This window comes from Pimephales promelas, chromosome 15 (assembly GCF_988280905.1).
Source record: "Pimephales promelas chromosome 15, fPimPro1.hap1.1, whole genome shotgun sequence".
Classification (NCBI taxonomy): Eukaryota; Metazoa; Chordata; class Actinopteri; order Cypriniformes; family Leuciscidae; genus Pimephales; species Pimephales promelas.
The window spans coordinates 17,431,640-17,458,901 of record NC_142783.1 but is presented as its reverse complement, the minus strand read 5'-3'; the positions used below and the strand labels follow the sequence as shown (position 1 = coordinate 17,458,901).

Genomic DNA, 27,262 nt, shown 5'->3' with positions numbered 1-27,262 from the left:
GATCCTTCAGAAATCATTCCAACATCCTGCTTTGATGCTCAGAAAACGTTTATTATTATTATCAATATTGAAATTTATCTTTTTTTTTCAAGATTCTTTGATGAAAAGAAAATTCAAAAGAACAGCATTTATCTGAAATATAAAGCTTTTGTAACAGTATACACCATTCAATAATTTGGGGTCAGTATGTATTATATATTTTTTTTGTGTGTGAAAAGACATTAATATTTTTTATCCAATTTTTATAATTTTTTTTTGTTCATAAATTGAACAAAAGTAAAGACATTTACAATGTTACAAAAGACTTTTAACTTTTTATTCATCAAACTTTCTATTCATCAAAGTGAACACAACTGTTTTCATCTTACAAGAATAATGTTTCTTCAGCAAATCAGCATGTTTGTAACACTGAAGACTGAAGATGTTGAATGTTGATGCAGCCTTTACTATTTTAAATAATAATGATTTCATAATATTACAGTTTTTTATCAAATAAATACAGCCTTAAAATACTTCAACAAATCAAATCTCTTCAACTAAAATCCACATAATTATTTACTGGACACTGTAATTAAAACACGCATGACATTATCAAAGTTACATTTATTATATCTGGCCAAAGAGTGTTTAATACAACAAAAGATGACTTTAGAAACATTATTGAAGTAGAACGGTGTGTGGTATGGCACTTTCCTTTTCACAGACCAGAAATCGAAAATAACTCAGATTTATATAGTGCATAGAATTATTTGATTATCCACTTAATAACAATGTGTTACAAAATCAAAAGCAATAAATACTGTACAAGGATAAATCTGAAGTTAAAAATGACATGCCAAAATTTTACATTAAATACAATATTCTTGAAAAATGCAGCATTTGTTATTTATCCTCTTACAATAACATAATTTGTTTTAAATCAGTAAATTATACAAGTTTAATTCAATATACGATTATATACACATAGTACATATATTCCATTATTGATATTTAAATAAAGTGCCTTTCTATTTGAAGCTCTGAAAGGTGAACTGTTACTATCAAATGTACCTAGAAAATAGTGTATTATTCGTAAACTTCAATAGACAGTATTGCAAATTAGAAAAAAAAGGGACAAAGATCCCCTTTCCAATCAAAATACCCTCATTCATCAGTTTATTTACTGAAACTATAATATTGTGACACAAAGCCAAAGTCAAAACTTGGGCATGTAGACATTGAGATTTACTTGATTTACTAGTCAGAACCATTGGAAATACATACCTGTAGCGACATTTCTGCAAAATGATATTGCGTTGCTTCTTGCACATTTCATAAAACTTCCATGAACATGAATATGGCAATGTTAAGTCAATATTAATCAATAAAAGGAAAGGTTAAAAGGAATAAAGGCTGTTGGTGTATTACAGCCTCTAGTGTTCATTTCAGCTGGAAACTACAGTGAATTGTATGCAAAGTTTTTTGACTTTTGCTAAAATGTAATTATACCAAATACCACAAATACCAAAAAAAAATTATGTCTGTAATATTTGAAGTAAATATACCACCACAAAGAGCAGGATATTTGAATGTTTCCAAAGTTCTTACAGCTGGACTGAATGATGTTTTCATAGTTGCCATTTACTGTTATCTCAATGAAAATATCTTTACGGTTTTGCTCAGGTCTGACAGGGATCATAAGTGATGCTAATGTGCTTGGCTTAGTTTTCTGCAGAGTTTAGTGTTAGCTGCAGTCTATCTGTATTTTTCAAGCCATGATTACCTTTTTCAGAAGATAATCTTTTTCAGTTCAGAAGTTTAGAGTTATAACTAAACTTTACAGGAATGTAGATCTTGAGATGAACCAAGTATGAACCGTGTGCAAGCTTCTGGACAAGTGCACTGATAATTGGAGTTTTAAATCACAACAATATTGCTTGATCCAATTCACAGCGAAAACGGCAATTGCATAATGGTTTTGTATCAAAAATCCCTTGATGACAACAGCATTGAAGTCTTTACCTTGCAGTCTCCATCCTGGGATTTGAACAATGCACCTTTTAGTAACAGCTTCAACAGTAATCCATGCAAATACTGTATTCTTATTCATTTTTCTAGGAAAAAAGTATAAAGCAGATTTGATAGAACTGTGCTTAAAATCACAAGGTGGGTGTGTTCATTGCTACATGGAACAGTCATCTGTCACTGGGAATTTAGGAATCAAATCACCAGCATTCCATGTCAACATCTCACAAAGAGATCACGATAACACTTGTGCTGAAAAGGGCGGCTTAGGTCCTTCAAACTACATCCCTTGTGAGCCTCCAGGCTTTAATCGGGACTCAAGGATGAACAGAGACACTGAAAGAGCCATTGTATTTAAAGATATGTTCGTTTACAAAAAGTGTCACCTTCACCTCACCTTTAGAGGAAGACTTCAATCCATCAACTGAGCTCTGACAGCCCCCTACACTGGTGTTAGGCGGCTGTCTCATATTGCATTCAGTACAAAGCTGAGTTGTGTTGAAAGGCAAAAAAGAAAACAGAATGGGATCCAATTATACCTCAGATTTTAAAAAACAAGCCTCCCATTGCTAAGGGACGTCTTCTCAAAGGCAAGTTCAAAAAATGGTTTCCTAAAGTTTCTCAGACTCCCCGATGTCGTTCCGCGACAGTTATGTGCTAAAAGATAGGTCAAATGATCCTGCATAAATATCTGTCCAATGACACATTCGGCGTAACATTATACAAGCTCTAAAGAGTTGAATTGGTTTGTGAATTGTGTGGCTTTTGTTTGATTTGTTTGGACTGATCTTGCACGGGTTGAAGCGAGGCCAGGAGTGAGCTTCAGGCTTAAAGACAACAAAATCAGCATTCTGTTGCATTTTTGAATATCTCGAAATTCTAGCAGCTTTACTGGAATTCCTTAAATGGTGGATCAGAGTCTTTGAGGACGCTGAAGGAAAACAAACATGCATCCAATGCAAATACAGTGAACTTGTTCCAGAGAATGCCATTGAAGAACTGTCGCTGAACTTTGTTCGGAGCACGCACGTAACGTCAAAGAAGAAACAACAGAGAAAATTGCATCATGGTCTTCCAATCCAGATCTAGACTTTGGACCAGTTGCAGTGGAGCTGTACACAGTGACAGTATCTAAGCTTTAGTCTTCAGACGAATCTCTCTCTACAGCTCCATTTAGTGTCAGCTAAATAGTTTGACCAATGAGAGTCAATATCTGTAGAACTGCCGCCGAATTAGAAAGTAGGAGGCTTTTATTGCCTTCAAGACTGGTGGAGTGCCAATAATATTTGAAATCCAGTTTTCCTTGGATCAGTACTCCCTGGCCTCTTCCAGTTCATTCATGTAGACGTCTTCCTGTGGGTTCTCGACACACTGTAGACCGTTATTGGGAGGCCGAACCGAATGAAAGCGGCTCCAGTCTCCTTTACACAGGATCCACGGGAGCACGTCCACTTTGTAATGAAGTTCCGGGGAGAACTCTGTGCTGATGAGGTTGGGTGCTCCGGCACCTTTGCCTCGAGTGATGAGCTTCATGTGATCGTCGTAACAGCAGTGCTGTGCAGCCAATGTGGTGCTGTCGAAAGAGAGCATCGAGCGAATGCAGAACCTCGCAGACGGCTTGTAGATGTCCAGCCTCTCTTTGGGTCCGCTGGCATCTCGCCAGCGATAGGTCTTTTGCAACTTCCTATCGAAGATGTTGACAGCACTGTAGACCACCTCGGATGGGTAGATGCAAGGGCAGTTAGGCAATTCGGTCAGGACCTGGTGTAGGTATTTCTGGAGGAAGTCGTTCTTGCAGTTAAGCCACTTCTCACAGCTGTCAACATCTATGGGATAATTAGATCAATTTAATAAGGGTGGCATCATTTTCTATATTAAATAAATAAGTAAAAATATCTCAAGTTCCATAAACTACAAACATTTATTTAAGATATTAAAGGAGTAGTTCACTTTTAAAAAAAAACTTTTGCCGATAATTTACTCACCCCCATGTCATCCAAGATGTCCATGTCTTTCTTTCTTCAGTCGAAAAGAAATGAAGGTTTTTGATGAAAACATTCCAAGATTTTCTCCATATAATGGACTTTACTGGGAACCAAATGGTTCAAGATCCGAATCAGAGTTTCAGTCCAGCTTCAAAGGGCTTTCAACGACACCAGGCGAAGGGTCTTATCTAGCAAAACCATCTATCATTTCAAAAATAAATAAAAAAGTTTAAGTTTTATAAGCACAAATGCTCGCCTTGCTCTTTTCTGTGATGCACGTTCGTGACTCTCCTGTTCGAACTCAAAATGAACAAATCTTTTTTCGAGTCATGACTCGAAGGGTTCTAGATAAGACCCTTATTCATTGTCTGGTGTCGTTTAAAGCCCTTTGAAGCTGCACTGAAACTCTCATTTGGACCTTGAACCATTTGGTTCCCAAGTCCATTATATGGAGAAAATCCTGGAATGTTTTCATCAAAAACCTTCCTTTCTTTTAAACTGAAGAAAAAAAGACATGGACATCTGGGATAACATTGGAGTGAGTAAATTATCAGTAAAAGTTTTTTTTAAAAAAAGTGAACTAACTCCTTTAAGTCTTACATCAAGTCTCATTTACAATGCCAAACAAATTATGGCCATTTTGAGATTCATGGTGTAACACGTAATGGGGGTTGTCTCTGTTTGCTGCCAAAATGTAAAGATACTGTCCATAAAATATGTGCTGCAGGCAGCGGTCAGGCTGAAACAAAGTTGTTATTAACATTTATGTTCCATTGTGAAGAGATTAAAAAAACACTTTATTCTGTTATGTTTTTAAACTACCTTCATTATTATTATTACGGTTAAATGAAAAGAGCTATTACGTTCAATGTTCAATGCCAAAAATGAGAGACCAACAAAAAACTCCAAAGCAAACAGTGGGAGTTTTGGAAGAATTTTCTTTACTTTGTGGTCTCAGTAACACTCTCTGTGGAGCATTTGTGAAAAATGTGAACATCAGATCTTTTGCAGTCTAACAGGACTCCCACAGAGTTCCTCCCGCTGAAGTCTCAAAGGAGCAGTTCCTACAATGAAGCTAATGAAACGGGTTTTGAACTAGACATTAAGTTAAAATAAAGCTAAGACAAATCAATAATCACTGATTAAACTAATAAAAGAACACACTAGAAGCTTGAAAGGCAATTTGCTGACACTTCCATTAAGAGATTCAATAGTGCAGTACATTGTTGCCTATATCTAACAAATGAATACTGTAATGGAAATGTGGGCATGTACCATGTCCGTTCTCATCCCAAGACGTCATTAGATAGATGACGCTATCTAATCCTAACTCTACCCCAGACCTAAACCTACCCACGTCATCTAACTGACGCTAAAGGTAGCTAACTGAAAGGGTACCCTAAAACGTTGGATGTTGACGTATGGTCAAAAGCGTCAGTTAGATGACATCTTGGGATGAGAATGTGTTGGTAAATACCACATTGAATAAATATGGTAATCATTCTGTACCATGGCACAAGAACTACGCTACTACCAGAATACTGAATTGTTGAATGCCCACACCATATTGTACATTACCAACCTGTGTCAAAAAGCTCTGAGCTGTTTGCCACCTCGTGAGGAGCCAGTTCGGTCACAGGAACTATGTCATCTATAGATTTAAAAGAGAAAGAAGATATTTAAAATCAAGATTGAAACAAAACACAAAACATGACCTCAACGATCGTGTTGAAAATACAACAACTGATTTACACTTAAAACTGAATTTGAAGAACTGGTTAAGTAAAATTTTTAAGTTTCAAAAGTTGGAATTTGAATCAAATTAACATAACATTGGTGAATTTTTATAACTCATCCATTTAAATTACATTAAGCTTTAAACTTCTGCGTATTTAAGTGCATGGTCATTTGAGTGACAGGTGGATTGCCGCTGCAGTCACTACTAGCCGTTTGTTAGCCGTCCTGTCACCTCAGCTAATCCCGCCCCTTTACCCATTTTTCGGTTATCCAGGATGACGCACGTTGATGCACTGCCAAGATGGCGATGGCTGGCTCCGCCCACTTTGGGCTTCAAAAATGTTCTCCAGAAACCTACGGGACACTACGTCCATTGTTTTATACAGTCTATGGTGTTAAGGTTATCCGCTGCTGTCGAAACTATAGACCATTTTGCAAGATGTAAACAACACTGGTCCAGACCCAGATAGCAAACTGACATTGAATCAACGTGGAAATATGACATCGAAACAACGCTGATCTGACATTGTTTTGCTCATCGAATTAACGTTGAACCAACGTCAGACGCGTCATTCTTTCAAAACTAACGGAAAATCAACTTGAAATCAACGCGTTGTTTCAACGTTATGAAAGCAAACCAATTTTCGATTTCATTTAGCTTTGAAGAATGCCGCGTCTGACGTTGGTTCAACGTTAATTCGATGAGCAAATCAACGTTGTTTCAATGTCATGAGAGACGTCGTTTCCACGTTGATTCAATGTCAGTTTGCTGTCTGGGGAAGCACTTCCTGTTTCAGTTTTTTTAACACTACATAAAAGCTGGGATAAAATACAACCAACAGAACATATAAAACTGAATCAGAAAGTTAAACAAACATCTTTAAGTTGTTTTCTTTACATGTGAAATAAAAGTTACAAACTGAAACAGGAAGTGTTTCTGGACCAGTGTTGTTTACATCTTGCAAAATGGTCTATACTGATTGGCTGCAAAAAAGCATATTTATCCTTTGATTGCTAGTGTAGTCCAACACAATTTTTCATACATTAGCCTACTACGGAGCCCCAAAAGGGACATGGTGGTGGAAACAATTTGGAATGGGAGAAATATTTATTTTTCAAATATTTTGTGTTCCCGCCGAGAAACGTTGCGTTCCCTCGCAAAGATATTTGCGGTCCCTCGCAAAACTGTTGCATTGCCTCGCAAATATATTTGCGTTCCCACGCAAAACCTGCTGTGAGCTCGGACAGACACCTCCAGTTTAATGTCCCGCTGGGAGTGTTTCAGAGCTCCCTACGTTAATGGAGCATTTCATAGTGTTTGAACTTGGACTCAAAAGTAAAGAAATGTGGTGAGTGCTTAACTCAAGGATCTATTACAGATTCGAACTTCCCGGATCAAAAACTCATGAGCTAAACGTTGTTAAAACACAAATATTACAATCACGGTAGTGAGCTACAACCCACATTTCCCTCAAAATGAGCTTATATGAATTGATCTCTATGAGCAGACGGCTGAGAGACTGAAAGGGACCATCTACAAAGTGCAATATAACCCCCAAAAAAGGTTTTGCACTCTACAGGCGGTCTCTTATTCAGAGTTGTTTCTCAATCGCCTGGTTAGAGACACATTTAATTACGTGAAGCTCGTTTTGAGGACAATTGGGTTGTAGCTCATTGTCTATGTTAATGTGATTGTAAAGAGGTGTCGTTTGTGTTTTAACAACGTTTAGCTCACGAGTCATTGATCCAGGAAGTTCGAGTCTGTGATAGATCCTAGCACTGACCACATTTTTTTACATTTGAGTCCAAGTTCAAACACTATGAAACGCTCCATTAACGTACGGAGCTCTAAAACACTGCCAGCGGGACATTAAACAGGAGGTGAATGTGCACTTTTGCAAGTGAATGCAAAAGTTTTGCGAGGGAACGCAAAGTTTCTCAGGAGAACGCAAAAAAATAAAAAAATAAATAAATAATAAATTCTCCCATTCCAAATTATTTCCACCAGCACGTTCGTTTCGAGGCTCCTTGCATTACCTTGATTAGCTCCTTAATTATTTTTGGAATGCTAACTTTCTCTTAGTATCAAATAGCTATTGTTTTTCAGCATCTCAAAATGTTAAAATAAAGTTCTATGGTGTTGTGTTGATGTAGGTTCAGCACTGAAGAGCCTCACTTAGTGTATTTGAGTTTGCAAGCGAACTCATTTTGTGTATGCGCGTTTGTGCACGGCAGGTTTGTGGACCGCCCTGTATCAGGGGCTTTTAAAATGAAAGCCCTCATTGAGCTGTCATACTGAAGCCAAGTAAATGCCTGCTGCTCTCAAAGAGCAGTTTCATAGTGTATACAGTACACACACAGAAGGCCAGACTGCTCCTTTTCTACCACGAGTCTGGTGCCCCTGGTGTTTGTTCGACTTCTGCATGCCTGACAGAGATGAATGAGGCATTAGTGGAGTTTTCCATCACTATCAGCATAATAAGGAGCCGGATGGAATTAAGATCAAGACGTTTTAGGGAAGAGTATCGATAAACAGTGTGCTAACTGCTAAATTTATGCAGTGAAGTGCATTGTGGGGTTGAAAAGGCTTAAGTCTAAGTGACAGTATTGACAGTCTCACCAGGACAACGCTCTAAGTCGCATGTCCGTGACTCTGTGGCAGTGCAGGCGTAGCCACACGAACGAATCCTCTTCTGATTCCCGTGTCCACAGGTGACACTGCATGGTGACCAGTCGCTCCATTCTTCCTCCTCATATTCTGTAGATGAAAAAATAAATAATGATGACCTTTTTAATAAATTGAGGCGAAGGAGCAGGTCAGGCCACAAATGAGTTAGAGTAACAGTAAAGATAAAGATTTTTTTTTTTCTTGTGGAAATGAAATCTTAAAAATACTTTAGCTCAGTCCTTCATATTAAGGTTACACCTTTAACTTCAATTTATACCTGTTTGCCTTTGAAATGTCCGACATACTAGGACTGACAAAGAAAAAAAAAAATCCAAAACAGCCAAGCTGTTAAGTGCATCACTCTGTTGTTTGCATAAGGAAGCTAATGAAGCGCAACTAAATTAATATTGGGTATTTCTCTGTAAAATATAATCTCTCTAATGAACAAAATGTGGCCCAGGCATGCTTTTTTTTGGCAATAAATATGTCAGAGGCGAAGTCAGCCGCTTACAGCTGTGAGAACTGAGCCAATGCAAACACTTCAGCAGGAAGGCAAGGCCTAATAGCTTAGACGCTTTCCAACAATGCTCTCTTTCCACCACCATGCTAAAGAGATTAAAGTTTCAGAGCACTCATGGCGGTAGTGATGGAGAGAGAGAGAAGATTGAAAGAGAAATAAGTGCACTGCTTCCTCACTAATGCATTTTGGCTGCGTTGTTGCTTGTTACCAGGTGTTGTTGCTAATTGAAGGCCCACATTCTGATGATGAAGATGTCCACTTGTATTGTCACGGCAAAAAAAAAAAAAAAAAACACTGATGACAGATGGACTTTATTGCAAATCATTCGAAAAACTCTCAAACTTCACTAAAATTCAAATTCAAATTAGCTTTATTGGCATGAATGTGTAAAACAGCACAATATTGCCAAAGCAATAGACACATACAAACATATAGATATATTTATCAATATATTTATATTTATTTATATATTATATTTATTTTATATATTTATATAATATAAAAATATACACTATATATTTATGAAAAAAAAAAACAGTACTTGAATAATTGAATTTAACTGGTATTAATTTTGTTTTCCCATAAATAAATCCAAACATCCTGAATTTAATTCAAATGAACATCATTTAGGGAAACTGATTTATGAATATTATAAGAAATATAAACTTTTCAGTGGGGTAAATTTCCAATTGACATGATTTTTTCTTCAAACAGTTTCAAAAAAAAATATTAAGCAGCACATTATTAATAATAAAAAAATATTTTTGAGCACCAAAGCAGCATATTAGAATGATTTCTGAAGGACCATGTCATGTGACACTGAAGACTGGAGTAATGATGCTGAAAATTCAGCTTTGCATCACAGGAATAAATTACATTTTACTATATATTAAAATAGAAAACCGTTATTTTAAATTCTAAGAATATTTCACTACACTCTAAAAATGCTTGGTTGTTTTAACCCAACTTTGGGTCAAATATGGAAAACCCTAACGTTGGGTTAAAAATGTCATTTAAAAATTGGAACCCAATGGCTGGGTTTGTCCATATTTGACCAAAAGTTGGGTTAAAACAACCCAGCAATGTTTAGAGTGTATATTAGTGTCAGAGTTCTGTTCTATTTTACATATTTATTTGTGTATTTACTTTGCCTTTGCTTCTGGATTGTACGTCAGCATCAGCTATTGGCCAGCATCACATGCATCAGCATCACACACATGACTACATTCTAAAAAATGCTGGGTTATTTTAACCCAATTTTGGGTAAACATTGGGTTACATTTTTAAATGACATTTTTTACCCAATGTCTGGGTTTGTCCATATTTTACCCAAAGTTGGGTTAAAACAACCCAGCATTTTTTAGAGTGTAGTGTCGTAGTGTCGGCTAATATGAGCTACGTTCTGATGTACAACACAGACAACACACTACGTGAATTCACTCAAAGGCCCACACAGAAGAAAATGAATAGTTGAATAAAATCGTTATTATTGTTTGTTTGTTTTTTGCGCACAAAATGTATTCTCGTCGATTGATAAACTGATGGTTGAGCCACTGTAGTCACAACATTGTCTTTACCAACTTTCTAGAATATTATGATATTAAAGACTGTTTCCTTTTGAGCCATTTGTCTTTGTGTACTATTTACTACAGCCACTCATGACAATAAGTGTTTTTACTGTATCTTTGCTCAAATAAATGCAGCCTTGGTGAGCAGGCATAAGCTTGGTGAGCTGGCGTGTCCAAGCCAGGCATAATAAAACAACAATTGTTGTAAATCCGAGTTATAAGCTGTGACTGCAACAAGAGTATCAGGACATTTTTGTTGGTTGCTTAATTTCTATTTAAGAAGAGTTGACATCCATAGCCCCATCCGGTGTAAAATCCGATATAGCAGCCCATCGTATATGTTTTGTTAATGTCTTGTGTCACACAATGACACTGCTTTGCTTTGACCAGACAATTCATTTCCAATAACAGCTGGCCAATTCTAGCAACACAAGAGTTTGAGACCGCACACATTGAATAGACATTTGCTATCAGAGAACTTTGTTTCAACTAAAATACCAAAGGCATTTTAATAAGTTACTATAGTAAAACCGTGGTAAATAATTTTCATAAGGGCAGTGGAGAGGAAAAAACGACCTACAGCTATAACAGTATTGCTGAACATGGCCTGCCTGTAATTCTGTGGCTCACCATAATTGCAGAAAAGCGCTTCATTACTGTACGCCTCTAGCGTAGACCACATCATTAATAATGTGGCTCATTTTCCCTTCTCAGTTTCCCATTCAAGCTTATTTGTACACAACACACTCCTACTCCAAGTACACTCATTAGGTCTATTTTAGATCCACTGGGGCAACAGAGAGATGCCGTTTCGGTTTCGTACCCACATCCTCAGAGGCTCTACTGCTGACATGACCGCAGTAAGCATGCAGCAATTGCTTCTTTTTTGGCTGGGTGTTGGATTTGACCACACACCACCAATGCACTTTCACTCTAATGATGCTGACAGAACATGGTGCAACACAACCTTAGTGGAGGATCACCCTGAAAGTCAATGACAAATGGAGTTGGTGAAATAAATATGGTAAAAGGATATATGTAGATTGTGGGGGAGTCGGACACTGCAGCAAGTTGTAGTTTAATAATCCAAATAAGATTTTATACCCCGGACAAGGCTTAAGCTAGTCCCAGACTAAAATGCATGTTTGGGCTGTTTTAACTGAAAGCAACTTGCAGTAAAATATCTTAAAATATGTCATTGCCATTGTTTTTTTTTTCAAGAAGCACACCAGTAAACCTAATTCTGGCTTAATCTAAGCCCTGTCTGTGAAACCAGGCCTATGTGATTGAAGATTTTCTGTTAAAACTTTGTTTTCCCTGATAATATATTTAATATACATTTCAAAACAACACAGGTTTTGGTGCCAAAGATTAAAGAGTTGATAATAAAACACTGTGTTGCTTCATCACTAAATTGTACACAACACACAAATGTGTGTAAAAGAATTGGTATTGTTTTTGGAAGTATCTATGCTAACCAAGTCTGCATTTATTTGATCAAAAATACAATAAAGCAGTAATTCTATTGACAAGTTGCTTATTAGAATGCATATTACTAGGATATTGGCTATTTTTAGTACTTATAAAGCACATATTAATGTATTATTCCGCATGACCAAATTCTACATCCCTTAATCCAACCCTATACCTAAACATCCTAACTTACTATTAATAAGCGGTAATTAGGAGTTATTGAGGCAAAAGTCATAGGTTATGGTTAGTTTATAGTGAGAATTGGACTCCTATCCAAAAGTGTGACGTTCTATTTTTAATGTATTTCAAAATGTAATGTATTCCTGTTATGGTAAAGCATCATTAATCCAGTCTTCAGTGTCACATGATCCTAGATAAATCATTCCAATATGCTGATTTGCTGCTCAAATCTTATTATTATAAATTTTGAAAACCGTTGTGCTACTTCATATAATAAAGTAGGCCTAATGTATTAGTGGAAACCATGGTTCAGGATTCTTAATGAAAAGATGGTTCAAAAGAACAGCATTTACTTGAAATAGAAATCTTTCGGAACACTTTAAATGTCTTTACAATAAAATTTCACTGACCCCAAACTCGTGAATGTTAGTATATCTCGTGAGTTTGCAGCTAAGCACTATTTGGAAATCGTTTTTTCAATCATTAATGCTGCCACCTAAAGGCACTAAAAATATGTCAAAAAAAGTATGGAGTACTATACTTCCAAGCAGTTGATATTGTTTGCCAATTTTTAAAACATCTCACACATAAAAGCACAGTGACTGAATCCTTTAACAATATACTCAGGCAATTAATATAACTTCGGTGTGAAAAAAAGGAAACTTTCATTCCAATGCCTGAGAACTGCCACAAATTCTTGGGAGAACTCAAGGGCTAGACCGTGTGAAACGCAGCGACCCGCCAGTCGTGTGATGAAAACAGCCTAAGCATGCTGGGCCTTCTTACAATCGGCTGTCTTAATTGAACGCAAATATTGGTTGTTTCGCCAGTGGAGAAGCCCTATGCATTGGGACCCAGGTTCAAACAGCTACATTTTCCCAGCACTGGTGTCAACTTCAAAGACGAAACACAAAGCTGATGCTCAAGCCCACTGTCACTAACGTGAACCAGGCGTACCATTGAGTTTCCTCCTGCAATCCCTTATTCAATACTTTCTGTGTAATTTTTTCTTCACCACGAAAAGGTTCAGAGCACTTGATGATAGGTTGTGTTCAGCTTTTTAAGGATAAAAATCGCATTAAAATTGTATTTCAGCACTACGGTTTGCCCCGTATGTAAACATTTTGAGGTAATGATCTCCCTAACCACCAAAGAAGCAGTTGAGTGGTCCAGATAACATGCGTACCACAACTAATATTGTGATAATGTATTAGGACACAAAGCACCGGGTCGCCTTTCACTGTTTACCGCTGATAGGCATCGAGAGAAAGTCTCTAGAAGTGGCGACAGGAATGACATGTTTATGTAGCAGTTCTTGAGTACAACCCTCAAAGCATAAATCATAATGTCAAGACTTAAAGAGGAGGCTGGGGCCCGCATTACTGAGGAAATCAGCTCGGCATACGTTCCAAAAAGCCCCAGCATAAGCGCTGATACTTCCGATAACAAGGCTGAAGAAAAACAAAAACTAAAAAACTCATGGTTTCTGATTACACAGTTGGAAAAACATGAAAAGACATTTATTCAGGTCAATTATTAAGATTTTTCTTCATTTTTTGCACAGTAACAGGCATTAGCGTCCTAACTCTCTCTGTCAACAATCTTCTGTGCTTACCGTAATTGTCCATGGAGTCCCAGCCCTTCCATCGTCTGTTCCAGTCTGTACCCACACCGCTCAAAAGGGAATCTTCTCCCTCGTAGCTGAGGTCCCCCTCGTTTTCCTCCAGACTGCCTTGCCCGGGACCTTCTTGACTGGAGTCATGGTATTCCCAGAACAGTGGCCAGAAGAGCTTTTTATGGCCCAGCCACTCTTCCGAACTCAAAGACCAGTCATTCCTGCTCTCCTTGGCCAGATCCATCTCAACCTCCATCTGTGGGTTGTCCACAACCTCAATGGTAACCTATCGGAGAGATAAAAGTTATATGTTGATTTGCAGAATATGTATATGAGAAAGTTGTTGCTCTGCAGAACCCAGCTAAAGGGGGTCAAGCTAATTTTTGGAAGCAGGTCCAGCTTGACAGGTCCAGTGTCAGATCAACAAATAACCTTCCATAAGCTCTAAGTCTTCCTTTATATCCTATGCTTCTTTTTTCCTCCAGGTGAACTATTGTTATAGCGGAGACACATTTAAGTTAGCAAGTTAGTTCAATTCAATATGCAATACTGCCCGGCCAAAAAAAAAAAAAAGTCGCTGTTTGGATTTAAAAAGGGAAAATGGTTAAGATTGGATCATTATTGCATGCAGTGATTATATTTCTAGCATGTTTTTTTGTTTGGCAACCGTTCTTCTAACTCTAAATGATGGAGTGTGTAGCTTTTAATTTCTTAAACAAGCATGTAGGAAGACATTTCATGGCCATATTCCAGGATGACAATGTCAAGATTCATTGGGCTCAAAGTGGGAAAGAATGGTTGGGAGGGAACATGAAGAATCATGTTCACAGATGAATTGGCACCTCTGAGTCCAGACCTTGAAAGCCCTTGGGATGTGCTGGAGGAGACTTTACAGAGGGCTCGACTCTTGCATTGTCAGTGCAAGATCCTGACCAATTATTGATGCACCACCTCGTTATGCAAATAAATGTTATGTTATTTCCATAATTTTTTGCTCAGGATCTTGTATTATATACATACATATTGTATCAGTGTTGGGAAAGTTCACTTTCTACATGAACTAGTTCAAAGTTCAGTTCACAAATTTTTAAATAAATGAGTTCAGTTCATAGTTCATACATCACAATTTGGAACTAAGTTCACAGTTCCAAAAAATGAATAGTTCGCTTTTTTCCATATGTTGCTGCAAGCTATATTTTTAAAAAAATGATTGCCACAGCCATACACAATCACAGACAGCAATTGAAGAGTTCAGATGCAAAAGCCTCTAAATGCCATTTGAAATTTTTTTCTTTAACGATGATTTTTATCAAACTTGTATATTTAAGTTCAGTAATTTCACTTAAATAACAATTAATAGGTAATTATCATTGCCATTTAAGTGAAATCACTGAACTTAAATATACAAGCTTGATAAAAATTATCATTCTAGAAGAAAGATTTCAAATGGCACTTAGAGGCTTTTGCATCTGAACTCTTCAATTATTTTATGTGTGGGCAGTTTGCACAGAAATTTAAGATTTGTTTTGTTTTTTGTTTTTTTGTTTATAGAGAAGGCTCTATAGAAATCTGGCACCCTATACGAAGTTAAACTGAGAGAGCGTGTGTTCACAACACGTTCACACATGCAGTAGGCTACGTTCAATTCACGTTCGCCGAAAATATGAACAAGTTCATGAACGCATTCAGGCACAACACTGAGATATATATATATATTCCAAAACAATTATGCTCTTTAATTTTTTTTCGAGTATCCTTTAATGAATAATTGTTTACCTGAATGACATTTACGTTTAATGGCGTTTAATGGCACACACATCTGAAGGTAACTCTATCGCCCCCTTGAGTACTGTTAATATGTTCCAAATATTTCAAAGTTTTCCCTTTTCTTCTGTTTGTTTATTTTGAAGGATGTTTTGAGGTGACAGATTTGTTCTCTGCATGCTTGGGCTCGTAGTGCCCGAGCCAGGCAGACCAGGAAAACGATAGCAAGTGTTCCAGCAGGCCGAGACAAAGGACTGGTTGTTTATTTCCCCTACAGCGTAACAATCTGATGGCTGCAGCAGCTGTTTATAAAGGTACGGAGCAGTTTAGAGCGGGTGATTACGCTACTGTAACTGCCCTGTTTACAACAGTCGGCCTCCACCTCCTCCTTGAACTAATCATGACTGTATTCTACTCTCATACTTCCAAAAAACACAACACAACGTTTTTAAGGACAAAAAGATCCAAGGTTTAGATCATTGGAGGTCCATTAAACTGGAAATTTAAGTTCAATGGCAACAAAGATGACCGAATTTTTTATTTATTTCAATGAACTATATTTTAGTTTAATAATGTTTTTTATTAAATATTTTGTATTTTTTAGGGGATTTTATGGTACAAATTTATATTATGCTATATTTATAATTCATTTATTAACTTTTAGAGAACTTAAACTGTGGTAAATCTTGAATCCTTTGGAGCACATACTTAAGTTTGATCTCTTTTCAAAGATGACTCTTGGCCAATTATTGCAGATTATCAAGTGAAAATAGCTTTAAAAAGTGAACTTAAAAAAGTTACAATTTTATGTTTATTGTTATGAAAAGGGAACACAAATTCTACTATAAATTTGTATATGAAATATATAATTTCAAAAACGTTTACTCTAAAACTGAAAGAAAATGAAAGCCCTAAACCTAAATTGAGGTTGATATCTCAAAAAAGTTAGCTTTCAGTAAGATTTTGTTTGGCCGCAGTAAGAAAAGTTTTCACTAGATGAAATTCATCTCCCATTCAATTCCAATGCGGTCATTTTTGACCGCGAGAAACACAAGTGTGGCTATTTTTTTCATGACCATTTCCTCTTTTCGAATCGACTTTTTTGTGTTCACATCGCAAGTGTTAAAACCTTTACCAAGTTCCGTACCATTCCGATGAAGTAAAAAAAAAGGAGATTTTTCTGTCAAAAGGAATCTCCACTGCATTGGTTTATCAAGTTCTTATCAGATTTGTTACCACTATGAATGGGGAGTCATTGAGAAATTTGTTTTAAAAAATATGATAACATGAGGAAAGTTTTCAGTACTTTAGAGACCATTGCATACTGACGCATTAAAAGCAAAATATTCGCATACATTTACATTGGCTGCCGCCATATTAAAGACACATAAAAACAAAATAGCTTTTTTCTAAAAAAGTAGAGAAGATGGACCCGTCCCACTTGGAAGACTCTGGAATTTTCCCTATTATAAAAGTCAATTTGCTAACCAGGGATCTCCTGTGTATTTTTTCCCTGAAGTCTTACTTCGTTTCCTCTCAAGTCCACTTACACACATAAACTTCATAACAGTCCTAAAAATATAAAAAATCCCTTCTTTACCGGTGTTGTAAAAGCATTTAAAGATTGGGATCTGCTCTTGGAGAGAGCATTAAAAGTGGCTGTTAAAATAATACTATGGCCTTTCACCTTTTGGATTTTCTTTTTGGTACACTGTGCAGAAGTTTGAGCGGAATAGCTGAAATGAGCTACACCGGTGTAAAGGTCTCGCTTGGGGTAATTTAAGAGGCCTCTCCGGTTTAGGAGCAGCTGTGACATGACCAGCAACAGCGCAGAAACCTGAAGTCCCTACTGCAATCACAGCAGCAATAACAGTGAAACAATGAGTGCATAGGTTAATTACATACACCACAAACTGTTGCCAAGTAAAATCAATCCATTACCCAACTCATTATACAATGATTTAGTTCACCCTAAGGAAAGAAATGACAAGGTTTTGGGAACGGTGAGATGTTAAACATATCTGGAATAACAAACTACCGCCACAATATTAACAACTGTCTTTAAAAGAACTAATGCCAAAATTATAGACGTACAACAAAAGAAACCCAAGATCCCCAACACACGAAATGACTGATTCAGTTCATTTGATTCATTTTCTTGTGGTCCAACAGTCTGAAAACACTGTATTTTTTCTTCAAAAGCATGTATACACAGGAAGAAACTTGACTCTGAGGCAATCAAAATGACAATAAGGTGTGATTGGGCTTGTTCTTACTTGAATGTTGGGGTTTTGGGAGCCCAGATTTGCGTTGGCAAGGTCGGGAAAGTTTTTCAGGTCTAAAATGAAGGGTTCATCTTCCTGTGGAGCAGGTTTGGGAAGGACTCCCTCTGAGCGAATCTGCGACCATCTCCTCTTATGACGTCGAGGCGAAGGCGGCGCACTCCTAAGTTGGTTCCACCGTTGAATGTCCTGTAGCGACTGTCTGACATCTTTGGAGCCGCTGTGACCTCTGACCTGGGAAGAGCACACATAGTATCCTATTAAAATAACATCTGGTGATCAGACAAGCTTTATTTAGATGAAAGCACATCATTTCTTTATGTATAAAGCCCCCAGAAAGGCCCAAGGATAAATGCTTCTTAGAAATTTCGTCATGCACGTAAAGATGGTTAGAGGATCTGTTTTAGTTCAACACCATATCAAATCTATACAGCTGTGACCTGATGTCTGAGTTTCAAATAAAGCCATCTGGAGTGAAATGTCTAACACATGACAGCATATCAGGTGGATTTTGGAACAAGAATAAGAGAAATCATGGAAATAATTTAAGACCCTTCTTCGGCTTTAATGATCCAGGAAAAGCCTGTTTCCCAGACCTTTGGAAGACTCCTTCCGTTACTTTTAGGTTTTTCGTATACAAGAGCACTCTTCGAGTTCTTTGATTTCCTTGCTGCATATCTGTCAATCGATGCTCCATTGGGTTACCATTAGTAACATAACAAAACAGACAGCAAAGAAACATCAACAAGGAAGAGGAATTGCACGCTTGCTCATTCTTTCTCACAAGTCTGAGACAGTCATGGCTCACTCCCTTGACAGCTGTTTGACATTAAGGGTAATGCTGCGCTCAGTGGATGGAAAGGGACTGTGAATTCCAGGACGAAGACTCAGGAGTCAGGACAGTGCATGCAGGTAAATGATTACACATTAAGGGATATGTATCTCTTTCATCTGGTTTACTTTAATATGGAGACATGAAGTCTGTGGCGGTACAAAAGAAGTCTTCCCAGTTGTCCTCAAACCATGAGAGTCGTCCAATGCACTTTGCTGCTTGTTACTAATCAATCTAAAGTCTCAAGCATCAAGAATGAGGCAAATATTAAGTTATAAATGTTATTGATTAAAGATGATAATGCATTTAAATATTACATTAATATAATGATTTAAATATCTGTAATGATTTTTCACCGTTTCTTCAAGCTGCATCAGTTCCTGTATTGTCCTAATTATTATTCATAAAGAAAATATGAAATCATAAATCAATTAATTATTATTCATAAATTAAGTATGAAATCAAAATTGACCTCTACTTAATGTAAAAATGATCAAATAATAACTAAGTATGTGTGTGATATATACTGCTCAAAAAAAATAAAGGGAACACTTAAACAACACTTAAAAAAGTAAAAACAAGAAAAAAGTATTTAATAAGATTATTTCATTCATTCAGATCTATGATGTGTTATTTTAGTGTTCCCTTTATTTTTTTGAGCAGTGTAGACATAGAAATCACAGATATATTTTATATCCATTTTTCGTCAACATATTAACACTGTAAAAATGCGCTTTATCTAATCAAAAAAAATTGATTACAAGCAATATTATTAATTCAATTTAACAAATTAGAATTGAGTAATAATTATTCAAATTAAATCCTTAAAAGTAAACCATTTAAAATGAGTAAAACTTACAAAAAAAAAACAAAACAAAAAAAACGTACATTTAAGTCGGCATTATGGCGATCGGTGTTTGTTTTAGGTTTCTCCTTCATTGATTCTGCTTGTTAACATCAGGTTTCTTCAATGTTGGCAATATAAAGTAAAGAGTTCTTAATTAGTCTGTCTGTTATTCAGATATTTTTGTTTAATTTTTTTGGTGTAAACTTTACTCATTTTAAATGGTTAACTTTTAAGGAATAATTTGATTAATTATCACTCAATTCTAATTTGTTCAATATAATTGTATATATGAATTATCTGTGATTTCTATGTTGCTTAATTGATGACATTTATATGTTGACGAAATGGTTTGGACCAGTGAACAGAACTGATTGAACAGAATATGGAACTCTTGGTCGTGGATTATTAAAAGTCAGATACAAAATTATTGCTAATATTATTTTTTCCCACCCACACATCCTTCATACTGAGTTGTGCAGAATACGATCAGACACATTTAAGTGTTATTAGTAAGTGGGGTCAATGTTCATGTTGTCTTTAACTGAATGCATTCTCCAACATGCAATAAGCACCAGATGAAGCTCAGTTTAGACTTTACATTTTGGGTCATGCTGCGCTTCAAAGACTTTTTGTGGAGGCCCTGTCTATAAGCAACCACAGACTTCAAAAAGAACAGCAACATACACAAGCATAACTCAGGAAGAGACACATATGTGCTCATCATGACCACATCATACTGCAAGCATTCTCTTTCAAATCTCCATCTCGAATCCTCACAGATTCGGAAGATCACCTTAGTGTGTTATCCCTGCTCTTCCTCATCTACAGACTTGGTTTGATGGCCCCAATGTTCCCTTCTGATGCAGCAGAGGAGAGAGGTGGGGAGTTGGGGTCTGTCTGATCAAAGCCTCTCTCTACTGATCATGCGTGGCCTGCCTTGTCTCACTTCACTGCCTTGTGTCTCTCCCACACGCAAAACAGATGTCCTCTGCCCCAGACGATAAACTCCACCCTGGCGCTATACTGAAGTTCATCATCATTACACGAGGTGAAGTTCTTTTAATTTTTTTTACACACTTTTTGACACACAAGCAACAAATCTAAGCATTTTATGATTACAAATCTTATATTGAGATTTGTTCTGTATTATGTGAGATAAATTGGATTACCGACCGTCAAGGCTTGATAAAGTGGTCAAAATGCTTAAATAATAAAATAAAATGTGTGACAATACAGTCGAGAAAGCTTTGCATGCATTTACGTGTGAGTGGGTACTCTTCCTGTTTGAAACAACAAACACACACACACACAGCGTGAGTCATGATGTCGGATGCAAACAAATGGCTCGATCTTACTACGAACTGATTCTTTTTAATGAGTTTCTTTTCAAAATTCACTTCACGAACTATAGCTTCCTCCCAGTTCACGAGTTCTATGCCATTTTGTAGTATAAATAGTATGAATAGTGTGTGTGTTGAAAATTCAAAAAGGCAACATGCTCTTTAAATACCCAGATGATAAGCAAACGGAAACGGTTGAGATAGTGCATAGTGTTTTTAGTAGGGGTGAAGCGGTAGATGTATTTGTCCTAGATCTATGAAGAAGATCTATGCAGTGCACCAACCCAAAACAAGGGATGCGTCCCAATTTGCGTACTTATGCTCTATCCTCATACATTTCAAGTATAAAAAGTGTGAGTATAGTGTACACTGAAAAAGTGCCATTTAAAATTATTTTGCATGTGACTGGCTGATATTCATAATGATATATCATATACTGATATACCTAACTGCAGGGGCGTCGAACATGACACCCAAAACTCAAATCTTTTTTGTTGGCATGTTTCAAACGTGCCGCACAAGCCCTTAAAAGTGAAGCCAAAACATCTCCACCACCCCCTAGTGGCTGGTCCTAGTATAGTTCATAAACGCCACCTCCCCATGTTATTCAACGGGACGCGAGACCAACTAAACAATTAAATTACACTTCACATATCCTTTTTCCAAAGATAGTTTCTGTCATTTACTGTAGTTTCTATCACGTTGATGTAATTTCAAGTGTTTGTTTTTAAATTAAGTTTATTATTTGATGCTATAAAAACGGTGCTCTGACATCATGATTGACAGCTGTGATTGACAGGTTCTCTGTGTGAAGTAGTCACTGAAGCACCAGCGGACTTGTTTTCATAATTTTGACTATGTGGTCGGTAGTTGTATTTACCTTATTTTAACGAGGTACTGCAATCAGCAGACATCATTGGAGAGGAACGAAGAACACAGAGGCCACTTAAGAAAAGTGCTGGGCGTGTGCTTGCGTTTGATTCAGCGAGAATGAGGGCGGGGCTTTGATTTCGCGGCTTTACTTACTGCTCACGACTGTGCATGTCTGGTCCCGAAAACGCAAGCGCGCAGACTCAAGTTCCAAGATGTCAGCGCCATATCGGGACACTGGCGGCTTCAGTTCTCTCTGATGGAAAAGAGCGAAGGGGTGTCATCCATCTTTTTTTTTACAATGTATGGCATGTTTGCATCAATGAACGACAAAAAACAGTTATGTTCATCTGCATGAACATTCCATTGCCAGGAATTGTTTCTTTTAAAATCTCGTTTGTGCAGAATATTAAAGGCGTAAAGGGCATTTAAAAGACAGCAATGCGACTCACTGGGAGTAAATGAGTCAGCTAAATGAACCTCTATGAAGTGCAAAGTTGGAGTGCAGTTTGGAACTACTGTCCATTTGTTACAGTTGTGTGAAAACCAATGGGATGTTACCATCCACAAAGTTTTCTCTGCCTTCCTGTAGTGAGTCCAATGAAGGATCTCAAGAGTTTCCTCACTTTGTGGGCCTTCCAAAGATCTTTCATACCTTTCCCTTCAATCATTCTATAATCAAACCTCTGAGAAAAAGTCACGCCAAGATAAGCTCCTCACTCAGCGTTGCCGTTTGTATTAGTCTCTTTCTTCACATGGGTGAAACTGCTTACCCACCAGCTGAGACGAAAGGGATGGCTAAGATTTCACATGAGTGCTACAGGTTAATACGAGAAAAGGAACTTTAAAGAATACTTTCCTCAGCTCGCAACAACTGACTTGAACAGAAGTCCCTGAAGGCAGAATTCCTGACTCTTCACAAAGTGGGCCAACAGAAACAGAGAAGGCAAGACAGCAAGGCCACTCACGAGCAGAGTGACATGGTAAGGATGGAATCCTACCCAGATCCTGGCAGAGACCATCCTTGTCCTCATGCCTTTAAGTTGTTCTTTCGCTATATTTTTTTCTTCCAGCATACCGCCATGTTACAATCTGATTCTCTTGGCATGCCTTAACAGCATCAGTGTACCATGTGTTATCTCCTCTCACAAACAGTTATTGCGTTTTATGGGACGTGCCATCTGGACGGGCGCTGAGACCTAAAAGAATAAACCAATACGCCCCTGCCAAAACAAATACCACACACACACATGGTCTCGGGCTGCTTTGAGCTGAATGTGCTGGAGCCAAGGTGCCACTACAACAAGGGCAGGGCATCAGGGTACTGAAGCTGGAGAGGCAACGGAGTCCCAAAGCACTTGAAACATTTAGAGTCTGATTTCCCCAACACCCTCACAAAGCATTACCTCTGACCGCCTAGAAAGAGAGCAAATGGGACGCATTAGTGACGGAAAACTGAGCGGCTTGTTCATAATTCAATAAAATGGATGGATTTGATTATTCTCTTCCAAAAAAAAGAGAAGTAAAATCACGTTTTTCAAGTCCTTATTCCTTGCTGACATGTCATGCAGTTAAAACTATGGAAGCTCATTTCTTCCTCAGTGTGAAAAAATAAAAAGGTAACTGTGGCATTAATTAATTTCTCACTTTATTTCCTGAAATTGCCACTTTATATCTCATATTGCATCTTTTTTTCATGATTGCGACTTCATATCTTCCATTTGTGAGTTCATTTCTTGTAATCGCAACTTTTTCGCAGTTTACAATTTCAACTTTATGCTTCATACGATTGTGATATTATTTATGTTGTTTTATTTCTTACATTTACCTGGATTGTTTATTTCAATGGCGGAAATAGGATTCCATACAACTCCCCAGCAAGTGAAACTCAAGGATATAATGCCCTGATGGATACAGTATATCCCACACAGATCCATGTCTGGCTTCTCTCAAATGCCTTGTGTCAAAAACTGTTCATTAATGTCATCTATCCTTCAGAGAAATCGCATTCCATGTGGAGAATTCCTGCTGACACTCGATTACCAGCTGGTACCAAATGTACCAGCGGTACTGTACACATTGATAATATTATAAATTGAAAAGAAAAAAAAGAAAGAAAGAAGTGAATTGGATATATATCTGCTCTTTTACGAGCTTCAGATGTTTATAATCAGATCTCGGTGCTGCACAACATGTTTTGTAGGGCCAAGATCTAAAAAATAGTTGTACTCAGCAACATGCAGGCACGTTATTAAATCTATTTCTACATTCAAGCTGATGTGTGTGTGTTCTGGTGGTTTTTGTGAAATATTATCTGGTGTTTCTTCATTAAATTCTGAATATAGCTTTCACAGCATCTATACCAGGGAATTCGCTATATACTTTCAAACAGATTATGGTTTACAGTTTCAGCTTAACCTCAATTAGAGCACTGGACATTTGAGAGGTTTCCGCGCCCGAGTCATCCAGCACAATGCTAAGAAACGGCAACATGAACTTCTGAGCGGGGCTCAAGAATTTGGCGCCATTTGTGGAATTGGTGTCTGCTTGGGTCTAGGAGAGGAACAGCCCAGTGATTATTGGGCTTATCCATTATAGCACCAAGGCCACTGAACTCCTACCCGACCCTATGCAATTTTATAAGAGCGTGGCGTATTGGATTCCAGCTGGCTGTTTTGATTAGTAAGTGTCCATTTTTGTGTAAAGCAAAGACTTCCTGTTGCGCAGGGGAAACAATGGCCCTCCCATGTCTGCCTGAACCCTGGTGGCTACTTTAATAAAAACATATTTCCCAGTTGGCTTAAAAGGTGGGGGAGACGTGATGTTTTCAGACAGTGGACAAAGACAGTCTTGTATCACCCGAGTACCGCCGCATACTGTTCTGCTTTCTGTCAGATCTTCGCACCCTTGACCAAGATGTGTTCTTAACCCCCACCTCATGTTGCGCATCGAGTATCTGCTATATTGATCGATTCACATGCACATGTAAGAGGGGCCTTGGTTTTACATCTAGGATAGTGGACTTATGTTTAAAATTCTTTTCAGAGGGGAAATGACTATTAAAACGCAGCCTGGGGTGGGCTTGCATTTCCTCTCTGCGTTAACAGTCAATAAAGTTGATCCATGAAAAAAAAGTCACAGCATAACCCAGGACTCAGTGTGACATCACTTTGTTGCTGAAGGAGAAATTAATGAATTAAATACACAAAACAACCTATGAACTGTGGTTTATCATTTAACAGATGGAGAAAATTAACTACCCCGCCATTCCAGGCATTAAGCACACATTAACTATGGAAACTGCATTTTCAGTGTGTTTGACCCATAGTAAACTTTATTCTGGTTATTTCTGGATATATGATATGATATGATATGATGTAATAAAAAGATTTATACCTATTTGACACCTGATGCTCTATGAAAGTTCCTTTAAATTCATTGAGTTTTGAAGCATAGTGGAAGAGACTGGGGCTAGTTGTCACAGCAAATATCAATCACTGTTCTGACATTTTACCCTGTTTGACATCTAGGTCTTCCTTATTGGTTGAAATACCTAATCTGGTGACAAAAGATTTCACAGACAGTTTATGTGATTTGATTTGCAGAACATCTCTGACCAAGATGGCCATAATCTGGAACATTAAGGTCTGGTTCCACAGACATGGTTTAGATTAAGCCAGGATTAGTTCAGTTAGGACATTTAAGTAGCTTTTATAAACATGCCTTAAAAACATTACTGGTGTGCATCTTAAAACAGTGATAAAACAGTGGCACTAACACATATAAGATATCTTTCCATTTAACCAGCTCAAACATAGGACTAAATTTAAGCATTGTCTGTGAAACCGGGGGGGGGGGGGGGGGGGGGGGGTAATAATTATTCCTTCATAATATGATCTAAAACCATCATATGTTGAAAAAGATTCAAATGTCATTTAAGTTAATTTGATCTCATGTAACTATAGCTTCTTTTAAAATGTACAATAAGTGCTAATGGGATTAAAAACCATCCATGAAGCAAATTTGATCTTGGATCTAAACTGAAATTAATAGACTATATATATATATATATATATATATATATATATATATTTGTTTATTATTATTATTTAGTATTTTTTTTAAGTTGTGATAAAGCCATTCATTTAAAAATGGATCAACTCTGCTATTACTGTAAAATTAAATGCTAAAAAATCTTAAAAACTTGACTAATAAGATTTTTTAAGTGTCAGTCATTGAAACCATACCTCTAAAGATGTAGCACTCTTGCTCTTGATGTGATTTGCTTTGCGTCCTTTTGTAGGGAAGCCCTTCACCAAGAGAAGACAAAGTGTCAAAAAAACGGCCCACCGTAGAGCTTGGCTTCGAATCAGCATGACTTCGTAAAAATATAAAGAGTTTTTACAACGTTTTGCAATTATGCACCACTTTTGATATGTTACTATGAACTGCACTCCATCCTCTTCAGTTCCAAGGTGCATTTGTGTCTCTTTCCATCCCTCATAGGAAACCAATCCATTTAAAACGTCAGAAAGACATTAAACATGCTCAACAGATTCTCAGTGAGCAACAAAACAGCCTTCAAGAGTCATGTCCGCGTGTCCCTCAGATCCCCAGACTCTGAGAGGTTCGTGGTTTCCAAACGCATTTCAGAAGTTCCCAAACTTCAGCATTCCTCTCGGAGTTCTTCGGATTATCTTCCATGTGTAGTGAGTTCGCCTCTATCCAGTGTATATGTATGAAGAACAGTCTTGTTTAAGTGTGATTCTGCGTTGGATAGCTCCTCAATCAGGCGTCTCGCGGAGCGCACTGAACAACTGAAGCTAAGGCGCAAAGAACATCAATCCTCGCCACCCGTGAATGTAGGTCTATGATGCTCTATGGTGCACACAGAAGTCTACACCTCATGCAGGTACTGTGGTAAAGGACCTTCAGTTGGCTGGATGAGACATTCATCTACCTCCGCTTGTGTGACGTCTCTGGAGGAGGGGTTCATATAACCCCACTGTGACTGACTGAATGAATGAAGCATGCGTGGGGTATAAAATCCTCATGAGACCCGTTACCTAAGACATCATGTTTGGTTCATATTATGTATAATTCAAAAGTGTGTGTGGTCATATAAAAATAACATATAAAAAACAACAACTTTTGAACATTCTTCTGACTATAAATAACTTCCAAATTGCAACTACATATCAACAACTAGAGCATGCAGATCGTCCACATTGTGACTGTAAAAAAAAAAAAAAAAAAAAGAAGAAGAAGAAAAATGAATTTACTGCCTTAAATTAAGTACAGTTAACTTGAATGTTAAGTCATTTCAACTAAAATGACATTAAACTGACTTTACCTTAACTTAACTTGGAGAGTAAAAGCAATGTAAAAGCATTCGTCGTCATAACTTATTATCATAATATGTTTTACAGTTAGGGTGCATTAAATTTATCAAAACTGAGAGTAAACAGTGAAGTAACGTAACAAAAGATTTCAATTTTAAATACATGCTGTTCTTTTGAACTTTCTACTCATGAAAAATATATCAGTTCCCACACAAATATTATGCAGGACAACTGT

At 37.3% G+C, this 27,262-nt stretch overlaps 1 protein-coding gene across 1 annotated transcript; it reads right to left on the bottom strand.

Annotated features, from left to right (window-relative positions):
• Positions 1-583: 583 nt before the first annotated feature.
• On the bottom strand, positions 584-26,614 carry ism2a (isthmin 2a). Its single transcript, XM_039671117.2, has 6 exons — positions 25,933-26,614; positions 17,791-18,030; positions 13,751-14,036; positions 8,347-8,484; positions 5,572-5,640; positions 584-3,830 (listed from the first exon to the last, which is right to left on the bottom strand). The coding sequence occupies exons 1-6, from the start codon at positions 26,164-26,166 to the stop codon at positions 3,313-3,315; spliced, it is 1,485 nt and encodes a 494-aa protein (XP_039527051.2). The 5' UTR covers positions 26,167-26,614; the 3' UTR covers positions 584-3,312.
• Positions 26,615-27,262: the final 648 nt, after the last annotated feature.